The following is an 11,637-nucleotide window of genomic DNA, read 5'->3' on the forward strand; positions in this document are numbered from 1 at the left end:
GAGCGGAGGGGGGCATTATGAAGGGCTCCACCGTGGGCATCCTGCTGGACCTGACCAAACGCACCCTGACCTTCTTCATAAACAAGGAGCAGCACGGACAAACAGCCTTCGAGAACCTGGACGGCGTTTTTGTTCCTGCTGTCAGCCTTAACAGAAACGTTCAGGTCGGCTTTTGGTGCCTGGAACATTTTCTGAGAAGTTACTGACATCGTCTGGATCAGTAAACCATTTTTAGGACTGATGCTCATTTGCTATGAGACCAGGTTCTGTAACTGTCTTCAGACTCTGGGAACAACTAGAACTTGATTTAAGAGCCAAAACTACTGAGTAAACAGCCTGAATCTACTTTAAAAAACCTGGATGAATATAAACATCTCTCTACTTGAATATTCTTATCTCGATAACTAAAACTTCAACACAAATGTTGAACTTTATTCAGCTAAAAGTTACAAAACAGCTAGGTAAATTAGAGCTTTACAATTTATCCAGAAAATTTTATTTGGGGAAAGCTAGGTGTGCTAAGCATTCCTAAAGTTAGCAAAAATGCTAACCAAAAAAGATTAGGTTAGCAGTAAAGCGTGCTCACTGACTCAATCCAAATATTTTTTATGAGATTCCAGTCAGGTCTCTGACTGGGTTGCTTAAAAATATTACTTCCAGCGTTTTAAATTCCTATTCTGGCAGATAAAAATACATTTTTGAAAAATATAACAGTTTGTTTATAGTCATTTTAATTAAAAGATGGATATACAGTAGTTTAAGCGTCACTTTAACATTGTAAGCTGCAGATGCAGATAAGGATTGTTTGATTTTTCCTTTCTTATGCTAACTGTATACGTACCACTAAAGAAAGACAATGACATCCAAATAAAAATAAAAATATGTTTATTCACATTAAAGTAGCCAGAATTTTGACTCATTTCCCAGATTTACAAAAGCAAAGCTGACAAATTGCTCTAGAGCTCAGCTTTAGTTGCTAGTTTACAGGAAGAATTCCACTGGGGTTGCTAGGTTACAGGTGGAATTCCACTTCGGTTGCTAGGTAACGGGCAGAACCTGCTGATTTGTGAAATGGCTGGTTTTCCAGACACCAAAAAGAACATTAACTTGTTGCCTAAAAACATATGTGTGGCTTTTTAAGCGCTTTAACCGTTTTTAGAAACGGATGAAACCAAAATGGCAGAACAAAAACGTGCAAAATGTGAATCCAGCGAAGCCCTTCCAGTGAAACAAGAGATATGTACGTGTAGCCGTCCGCTTGCTGAGTGTTTTTATTTGTTTTCTTCCCTTCAGGTGACCTTACTGACCGGCCTGGAGGTGCCAAAGAATATCAAACAGTAGGAGCTCATTCCTCCTTCCTGTGTGCCCTGGATACAAACCTCTGATGTCACATGCAGACTCACCTCTATGTTTTTCTGAAACATCAGGTTGGGTTCTTCCCATCCTCCTCGAGGTGCTGTTTCGTCTCAGACACTACACATCATGTCATAGCAAAGGAACAAATCTGATTGATTATGGACATTCTTACACAGATGATTGGAGTTATTGTACAGAATTCATGTTTTCATTTTTGTTCCATCCAGTTCCGACTTTTATAACATGAGGATCTAGCCTTGAATAGTAAAGCCAAACAGCTAGAAGACATTCTCACTGTGCAGAAAATAGCTTGGAGAATAGTATCAAAGTTTGCATCAGTAATCATAAAATGGAAACCGCTCAACTTTAACTTCAAACCTTTCCCACACCTCCAGCCTCAACAGCCCTGTGTGAATGATTATATTGGATTTTCTTAGCTGTAAGTTGAAAGCCAGTAGAAGTTGACCAAAAACATTATATAAGTGGTACAAAGATTGATTGAGAAAAATAATTTATAATTTAACAATTTTATTCATTTATTTTATTTTCTTAGCATGGCGTGGGCCTAATACTCTGTCATAAATATGAAACGAAACTGAGTAAATTTTATAACAGCCAAAAGCCACTAAATGAGATCGGTAGAAGTGTCTCAAAATAATTTCTTTCTCCGCTCATCTCTTCGTCTCTGAAGAAACTCAGAAACTCTGAAGCATCTTTAACGTGTCAGTGAAATCCAACTCTACGGAAGACGAATAAGGAAACTGAAATTTTGACCTTTTTTCACAATTCTGACTTTAGTCTAGAATTCTGACTTTTTAAATTAAAATTCTGATTTTCCCCTCTTTTTATCAGAATTTTTACTTTTTAACTTTTTTCTCGTCTTTTGGCTTTTTTCTCTGGATTCTGACTATAATCTCTGGAGACTTGAGTTTAAAGTCAGAATTCTGAGGCCTAAGTGAGAATATTTTTATTTCAGTGGTCCTAATCTTCCTCCGTACCCGTCCCGTCAGGTTGAACCACGTCTGCTGCTGCATTTTTCATTAGGGACCAAATACGGCTACCTGGAGAGGACAGTAGCTTAAACCAGACCACTGTGACCTGATGGCTGTAGGATACGTGAAATTACCAACGTCTAAGAACACAACACATCCATGGAAAGGTTTGTTATTAAAAGCTGAAGGTGTTTAATATTGAGTTTTATTACATCTACTTTGTTTTTTTTCTCTTTTCCCTAAGAACATGCGTGAGAATAGCCTGACCTGCCATATAAAACTGGACTAATGTGTGGATGCAAATCGACAAACTGTAGATACTGATATGTGACTTGTGATATTAAGCATGGATCGACAAGCAAGTTTGCAAACTGTCTGAAAATGTTCTGTAAATAATGTTTTATTGCCTCTGCAATGAGTGATGTTGTTATGAGCTGTAACAGGTCGCCCCCTGCTGGCCAATGTTGGGAACGGCAGCTCTTCAGACATCCAGCTGAAACACTGACTCGTTGAATTGTGAAAATATGTTAAAATTCCCTCCATAATTTAAAATATTTGAGCATTTAATCAGGGATATGTGTTATGTAGATTATGCTTTGAGGTATGTGGTTATTTAATGATGAACTAGTATACAGCTCATATCGTAAATGCCAGTTTTATTTTACACAAACAGCGTGAACGAACTGAAATGCACAACGGAGGAAAAACCTGGTATTTTTACTGCATTCGATCAGGTAATGTTTTTATTAAAAATCATGTGGTATGTTTTGTATTTTCTAAACATATTTATCTTTTAAATGGAAGAAGCCAGTGGAAGAATATGGAAACCTTCTAATTTATGAAACATATGATGATATATTTATTTTCCTTTGTTAAAGGTGTTGTCTAAAATCCCTTTTTAATATTTACATAGGGTAATTACTAATTATTTCTGAAACACGTCCCATAGTTTAGACTTTTAGTGCTCGATGTTTTTCATCTCAAAGCAGCCACAACTAGTCCTATCACAATTTGTCATTTTCTGTCTCATTTTCTATCAGAAAAATACTTGAAATAAAATTATTTTAAGTCTAAATCTGCCAAGGGTCCGGCTAACAGATTAATTGTAGTTATTTTCACTAGTAGAGATCGTGTTTAGCAGTCAATACAACACTAATATGATCTTACAAATGCTCAAAAAACTACATAACACAGTAAAATATATTTTTAAACTAAAATAAATATACAATCTTCATATTTTTTCCCCTATGCACAGTACATTTGTCGGAAGGTAGGTTGCTAGCAACGGCAGTGGTGCAACATCGATGAATGAAAGCTGCCGTTAAAATATAAAGACAACGGTTGCTAGCATTAGGTTGCTAACATTACTAGCAGAAAAATGTCCAAAACCGATATTATATATTTTTAAACCAAAATGTCTGCTTAAATATTTCACATTTATCTCATTCTGTTCCTCTTAAGTCTATTTTTTTAGCTCATAACATCACTGTAGGCAGCGGGGTTGCTAACAATAGTCGCTAGGTCGTTAGCACCGAGCAACATTGTGTTATTCGGTTGCTTTTGGCAACAAACAAAAGGAGTAATTTTGCAACATAAAAAGTAATCTGGTGATTTTTTTAAATTTACATTTGAATTGACATTAAAACGTATGTATTTAACTTTCAAATTTAGCATTTTTAGCATGGCAAAGAGGTCAGGATGTAAGAGTTTTGACAAGTGTCAAATATGTGAGCATCAGCTGAAGGCGACTTGTGTCCTGATTTGCTCCAACCAGTTTCCACCTCAGGGCTTTATTTTTATCAGCTTGGCTGCTCAGCTCTGACCCTCCTTTCACCTCCCACTCCAGATCAAAAACCTTCCTGGTGGCTGAATTTACTGTAACCAGAAATAGATTTCAGCCCAGTAGTTGAGCTGGAACATTACATCCATTGTGTAAGAAGGAAAATCTTTCTTTCTGAGCTCCAGATTTTGTTTATAGCGCTCCAACTCCTTACCTTTCAGTGATTTCAGATGATACTTTAGCTACATATGCTTTTCATCTAAAAAATGTTGTGACAAAAAACAAGAATCTAGTAATGGATTTGATTCACATGCAGACTCTCCTGTTTAAGTGTTGTTTTGTATTTGTGCTTGTTTAGCATGTCCCTTTACCTGATACCCACCTATGAATGTCACTTCTTAGATTTAACTCATGTTGCTGGGAAAATAGGACAGTATCTTTCTGAATTTAAAACGTGGAGATATCAAATTAGTTATGGCTGGCGGCATACTAGGACCACTGTAAATAGAAAAAAGGAGTAAATTTCTACCAAAATATTAGAAATTTTATAGAAAAAAAAGGACATTTCTGAATTGAAAATTTACAAGAAAAAAACCAGCAAGAAACCTTATATTTCCTTATATAACTTTGAGATTAATCTAAAAATTTCTGAGTTTTTATAGCAATTTTTTAACTCTTCAAACTCAGAACTTTCTAAGTTTTTTTTCTAGAAATTTTCAGAGATTAATTGAAAATATCATTTTTTTTTTAGAAATTTTTAAAGACTTTTTTATTGAAAACATTTTTTCTAGAAAATGTTTGAGATTAATCTTAAAATTTCAGATTTTTTTTTGCAATTTTTTACTTAAAGCTCGGAAATGTTTTGATTTTTCTCAAAAATTCTAAAAAAAAAAAATTCTAGAAAAGTTTTGGCCTTTGAAACTCAGAAATGACCGTCTTTCTTCTTGAAAATTTCTGAGATTAATCTCAAAATTTGTGGGAGGTTTTCTAGCAACATTTTCAAAAAAAATTTTCTCAATACTTTGAGTTTTTCTGAAAAGTTTTGTATTTTCAATCTCAGAATTTTTTTCTAGAAAAGATTCATATCAAAATTTAGATTTTTTTTTTTTTTGGTGGGGGGGTGTACTTTTTTTTCTATTTGCAATGACCCTAATATGCCATCGCATTTATGTTTAAACCAAACCTGGGTCACCTGGGGACTCCAGTGTGTTTGGTCCCCCAGGTGACCAAACGTGTCATAATGCTGTTCATAACATAGATTTGGTAATTAACGATGGTAATTAACATTAATATTAATTCATCCAGGTTTTGTCATGAATCTTCGTTTCTCATTCTCCTCATTTTGAAATTCAAAAATCAAACCAAGAAGCTGCGTGGAGAAAAGTAACTGACCTCAACCAGCCCAAACAACCCGACCAACTGTGTTCTTTCATTATCATCAACTTTCACATCGTCCCTTTAACATCAAGTGTTTACATCTAAAGCCTGTTGAGGCTGGAGACGAGCTTTGTAAATTCAGGCTTGAGTGTTAGAAAAAACTGCTTTGCTTCTGCTGTCTCCTGTTGTGTATATATATTTATTCATCAAAGAAAATGTGACTTTTTCTTTTTTATTACCTCAATTTTGTCCTCCAGTTGTCCCCTGCTGCCAATGTAAATGTTTTGTACGACTACATTGTTTGTAAATGATGAAAACAGACTCAACTCCATTAATTTTTAAAACCTAAACATGAAAAATACAAGAAACAGCTTTGTCTCCTTTTTTGGGTACTTTATAAGAAGGGGAATAAATAAAGTGGGGTCTGAAATGAATCTGCCCAAGTCTCTTTGTGTTGGCATGTTTACGCCCAGCCACGATTCCCTGCTCAAGATGTCCGACTCTTGAATCCTTCCAGCTATTGCTACAGGTCAGTGTCTTATCAGGATTGTTTCCTCCAGTCTGCTGCCGTTTCTGTCCTGCTCCTTTGGATTAATCCCACCTGAAAGCAGAAAATTTAAACATAAAAAACATTATCTTCAACTTATTTTGTTTCTAAGCGGACTTGAAAGTTCAAGATCTGTGAGTTACACTAAAAAGGGAAGTTCCTAGCATCCAAGAAGTCTGGTTAGCTTCTACTTATTCACTTGAAGGTGACTTATTATGCGTCCTAGAACGGGTTAGAATGGGTATACGGGCAAAACCATGTTCATTACATATTTTGCACAAAATCATTCTTTAAAAAAATGACATTTTAGTCTGATCAGTTCTGCATATTTTGAGCTGACCAGCTCCGGTTGCTAGGTTACAGGCGGAACTTTGCTGGGGTTGCTAGGTTACGGGTTGAGTTCTGCTGGGGTTACTAGGTGAAGGGTCATTGCCTGCTGATTTGTGACGCTAATGTAGCGTCATGAGATTTTTTTGTCTCATTAAAACGTTTCAGACACCAAAAAACATGAACTTACTGCCAGATAGATGTTTTTTTAAGCACTTGGGTTGTTTTTAGAAACAGTTGAGACCCAAGTGGGAGAACAAAAACATACAAACATGTTAATTCTGCAGAATATGTCCCCTTTAAGACTGTCATGTTCTGGTGGCCTGAGATGCAAAAAACACCCTGAAACCATCTTCTTACCTTTTCCCTTCACCTTTTGCCTTTGATTTTCTGGATCTCCTTCGAACTGAGGATCAGCATGCCGTTCTTGAACTGACCCACCTGACCAGTACCAGAACCAGAACCAGAACCAGAGGCTGGTTGTTTCTTTTTGTCTCTGAGGGAAAATACACAAGAAGACAACTGAGCGTCTACTGAACACTCTGCATCAGTCCAATGAAAACATTTGAAACTGCTGTGAAAAGTATTTAAAGCAGGGGTGTCCAAACTTTTTGTCACATTGGCCAAAATTTTAAAGTCAAGTTAAACAATAATTTCTAAAACAATTTAAAATCAGATTTTACCTGTTCAGCAATAAACTAAGCATACAACAATAAAAATAAACGAAGTAGTCAGACATTTTGTTAGAATGCTTGTTTAAATTATTATATATAATAATTGTACATAATTTGAATTATTAAAAGAAAGACATTCATTTTGCTAATTTTTTGTGAGGAAGTCGGCTATAAAAACAGGATTTGGGTTACATTTTTGTGTATTTAGCTATGTTTAATATATTAATTAAAAGCAGATTTTGGTACCATCGAGTTAAAGTCACTCAATAGATGTTTCTGTATTTACTACAAAACCAAAGAGAATGTAAAAAAGTATGTTAAAAAAAAATATATATATATTCTATTGCATCAGACATTTTTCATTAGAACATTTTAATTTGTAATATTTTTACCTCCATTTGCATCAACCAGCTGTGATGGCAGGTCAACTTGTGTAATTTTTTAATTGTAGGCCGGACAAAGTCAGTCCAGGAGCCACATATGGCCCACGCACCACACTTTGGACACCCCTAATTTAAATGGTCTCGCTCACCTTTGATTACTCTTCTTCTTTTTCTTCTTGTCCTACAAAGTAGATACATTACAACATGCAGAATTTGATTGTTGTGAAATATCATTCCTCTAGCAGGCCTTACCGGCTGAAGCTCCTCGTTTTGTTTCTGCTTCTTCTCTTTGATTTGTTCCTGCAGCACCTTGTAATTCATGTACTCCTTCTTTGGAGGCTTCATTCACAAAATTAGATGGGAATTAAAGCTGTGAATCGAGATGCTGGCTAGTAATATGCAGTATTGTGAAATGGTGTTTGCCTCGTTGCTGATTTTTTGTCTCATTAGAATGTTTCAGATATTACGCACATAAAAAAAAGAGGAATAAAATTTTGCCAAAAGATGTTTTAGATTAATCTCAGAAATATTCTAAATAAGACGTTGAAATTTCTGAGCTTGAAAAGTTAAATATTTGCTTGAAATACTCACATTTTGACATTAACGTCACAAATTTCTGAGATTTTTGGAGTTTCAAAAGTAAAAGATTTTTGTCTCTTGAAACTCTGAATTTTCAGTTATCTCAAAATTAGATTTTTTTTCCCCCCCCAAGCAGATTTATAACTTTTCAACCTCAGAAATGTTGAGATTAATCTTAGAAATTTTCTAGAAAAAACTGACATTTCTGAGATGTTCCATATTTTCTCTGTTTGTTTTGCCTACTTCCTGCTGACAGACAGGCTCAGTTTAAATGTGCCTGGAAACGGTGAGTGAAGTTAAACTTGGCTGTTAATTCATGACGAAGCTTTTCACATAGGGTCTGATTGGTTTGAATAGTTTTTTCCCTCATAGTAAAATAAATTATTTAATTTTAATTACTTTTTTTGGATTTTTTTATGTCATGTTTATGTGACAGATTTTTGGATTATATGACAAAAAATAAGAAACAATAAATCAGTAAATGGCCAAAAACATTTTCCGAGCGTCTTACTCTGGCTCCCAGCATTATGGCTCTGTCCTGCTCAAAAACGCGCTGCTGCTCCTTCCTGTAGCCCGTTATTCCAAACCGATGGACGTCCAGCCGAGCCTGAGAGGGAAGACATCACAGAGTTTAAAATGATAAATATGAAATACAGCAATCCACACATCACAAAAATATGACACCGTGTTACGGCCATTTTAGACAAAAAGAAAAACGAGGAGTAAATTTCCTACAAAGACTCAGAAAATTTTAATCTCAGAAATTTTCTTGAAAAACAAGGGCAATTTTTAGCTTGAAAAGTTACTAGAAAAAAAACTCAGAACGATTTAGATGAATCTCACATGTGCGAGAAAAAAAACGTAGAAATATCAGAATTTCAAAAGTAAAACATTTTCAACTTTTGGACATTTTTTGAGGTTTAAAAGTTTTTCTAGAATATTTCTGAGATTAATCTCAAATTTTCAAAAAAGTTTTCTTGCAATTTTGTATTACTTTTGGAGCTCAGAAATTTTTTTTTTTTTTAGAAAATTTTAGAGATTAACCTTAAATGTACTCCTTTTTTCGATCTACAATGGCCTTAGTACGCCGTTGTACAAGTTTCTTTCTAGAACATTTTGAAGTTAAAAATTTCCAATTTTTTTCTATAAAATTTCGGCGATTTTTTTTTTACGGGCAAATTATAAACTTTTGGAGCTCAGAAATTTCCTTGGCTTTTCTAGAAAGTTTCTGAGATTATCTTCCAATTTCTGAGATTTCTTCTAGAAAACTTCCAATATTTTAAAGTCAGAAATTTCCAAATTTATTTATTTATTTATTGGCAAATTTTCAGTTTTTGGAACTCAAAAATGTTCTTGTTTTTTTTCCTAGAAATTTTTTGAGTTTTTCTTGCTAATTTTTGACAAACTCAGAAATGTCCAAGTTCTTTTTTTAGAAAATGTTTGAGATCAATATCAAAATGTCTTGTTTTTTTTGGTGGGAATTCAGTCCCCCTTTTTTTCTGTCTAGAATGGCCCCAACACACCCCGAATATAAACTCAGTCGAGATCCCAGTGAAATCAAATTAAATAACGTCACCTTTTCCAAACTGAGCTGCTCTTCCTGGTTGATTTGTTTCTGCTCTGCTTGCCGAGAGTCCTGGCGTGACGAGTGCGACGCCTGAAGGCGATGAAGACAAGAGAAGAAGAAAAGTGATGGAAATAAGAGATGACAAAGGAAACAGGGAAGGTTGTATGGAGTTCATTCAGTAACAAAGTAAAGTTTCCATTGTAAGAAATACATTTTTAGTCAGAAGTTTGTAGCATTAAAAATATATAGTTTTAGTTAAACCACATCACATGAAGCTTAAGTAACATGTTATTTAGACCAACCTGTGGTGATTTAACTGGGATCCTGGTTGAGACCGGAGACTGTTTGGTTTTGATTTTCTTCCTGGGATCCTGAAATGTGACGACCTCCACTTTGTTCTGCAGCTGAACATTTGAATCTGATCAATTAGAATAAAAAAATAATCAGAAAAATAACCTTCAGGCGCTAATCAGGAATGTGAAGATAACCACAGGGCTTCTGATCAATTAAAGTTTTAATTTTTAGCCCTTTTGAAGACAGCTGTGGTGTAAACTTAACACCAAACTGAGGCTCATTTATATGGAGATAGATTGGGGCCATTGAAATTTAAACTGAACATTTATTTTGAAACTAAAAAAAAAACATTGAATCTGAAAAGTGTTTTTTAATTTTTTTTTTCCCAGTTTCAAAATAATTTTTCAGTTTTTTTTTTCTTCTTTTGAACAAACTTTATGGCTCTAATTTAGCTCCATACATTCAGGACATACTTTAAGATAAATAAATTTAAGGCCTTTTTAGTAATAAATAATGAATTTTAACCTTTCAGTTCGGTGTTTGGTTGCTGAATCTCAGCATCTCTGCTGTCTTCACCGTCGCTGCAGGTTTCCTTCACTGCATGAAGTTTTTCTTCTTCTTTTTCTTCTTCTTCACATCGTTTTCGTTTTTTCTTCTTTTGGGTTTTGAGCTTCTTTTTTGTTTCTGATCCTGAAACAAAAATCAAAACAAAGAACATGAAACAGATCTAACTAAAGCCTCAGAACATTATTAACACACTATTTCTTCATTTACTGAAAACGCAATTTAATTTATTTTATTAGGACATTAATCAACTTTAGCACAAGTCATGACGGTGTAAACCTGAAATTTCATCTTTTGTCAAAAGAAGCCTCATTATGCAACTCACATGACATTAAAAGAAGCAAAACAAACAAAATAAAACATTTCCACACGAGAGATAACTAACAGACATAAACAATCTAAAACAGGAAACAAAACCCTCAACAACAAGCAGTGGAAGACTGAATATCTACAATTAATGTTTACGTTTCTTTTTTAAAATTACATAGTTTTCACTGTCTATAGTATTACAAACTTTGAATACATGCTACTAACAAGAGGTTTGTACTTTAACAGCGGGATTTATTTGTAAATTGAATGTGTAAGTATTGTTCTTTGTAACTCTTATTAAAAGTAGCTTTTTTGGTAAATAAAACAATGAGTTTATAATGAAGGTAAATAATAAATTAATAAGTATGTGAATGATCTGAAAGGTAAATTAAAGACCCACTTGTTCACTCTGTATTTGTTTTATTGCCTTCCTGTTTTTAATCTGCAATGTTTCATTTTGTCTGTTCAGCCCTTTGAATGAAAGCGCTTTACAAATGAAAACATTAATATTATTAAGTTGTTACTACATCAGTCGGTTTCAGCTAGTTTGGTCTAGTTAAAATACAAAATGAGGAAAAAAACGAAGCATTCCTGATCTTCCTGTTACTTTTGTGTGATAAAAACAAACAGGAGAGCTTGAGTCGGCTAACAGAGCTAGCATTAGCTTATACAGCTTACCAAAGTCATAAACTGAATCCAGAACCCGCTCCAGAAACAAACGGTCCTCATCTAACTCTGAACTCATTTTCAGATGGTGAACTCAAGAAAGTTAAAAGAAAACAACAAAAAATGTGTCGCTAACTTGTTTTTATGAATAACAACCCACGTGATAACACACAACGCGGAGCGGAGTGGTCCTTTCCAGCTACCGTAGGTGAAGAAGTCCGG

General features: G+C 34.6%; 2 protein-coding genes across 5 annotated transcripts in view; one reads left to right on the forward strand and one right to left on the reverse strand.

The window, feature by feature from the left end:
• trim67 (tripartite motif containing 67) overlaps positions 1-5,939 on the forward strand; it is a 56,016-nt gene extending 50,077 nt beyond the window's left edge. For 2 of the 3 annotated variants that reach the window (XM_008397264.2, XM_008397265.3), the window contains 2 exons: positions 2-164; positions 1,294-5,939. In XM_008397264.2, the coding sequence (XP_008395486.1) occupies positions 2-164; positions 1,294-1,341 (211 nt within the window). In that variant the 3' untranslated portion in view covers positions 1,342-5,939. The remainder of the gene's footprint in view (position 1; positions 165-1,293) is intronic. The other variant, XR_532413.2, reaches the window with a different exon arrangement.
• On the reverse strand, positions 5,686-11,618 carry fsaf1 (40S small subunit processome assembly factor 1). Of its 2 annotated transcripts, none has more exons than XM_008397267.3 (9): positions 11,428-11,618; positions 10,402-10,566; positions 9,885-10,000; positions 9,592-9,651; positions 8,527-8,622; positions 7,689-7,775; positions 7,586-7,617; positions 6,740-6,875; positions 5,686-6,106 (listed from the first exon to the last, which is right to left on the reverse strand). In XM_008397267.3, exons 1-8 carry the CDS (start codon positions 11,492-11,494, stop codon positions 6,749-6,751), a joined length of 750 nt encoding a protein of 249 aa, XP_008395489.2. In that variant the 5' UTR covers positions 11,495-11,618; the 3' UTR covers positions 5,686-6,106; positions 6,740-6,748. The 2 variants fall into 2 exon arrangements, with proteins under 2 accessions (XP_008395489.2, XP_008395488.2); XM_008397266.3 differs by having other exon boundaries at positions 9,592-9,672.
• Positions 11,619-11,637: the final 19 nt, after the last annotated feature.

The sequence above is a fragment of the Poecilia reticulata genome, chromosome 21 (genome assembly GCF_904066995.2).
Source record: "Poecilia reticulata chromosome 21, P_reticulata-male-v2, whole genome shotgun sequence".
In the NCBI taxonomy this organism is placed as follows: domain Eukaryota; kingdom Metazoa; phylum Chordata; class Actinopteri; order Cyprinodontiformes; family Poeciliidae; genus Poecilia; species Poecilia reticulata.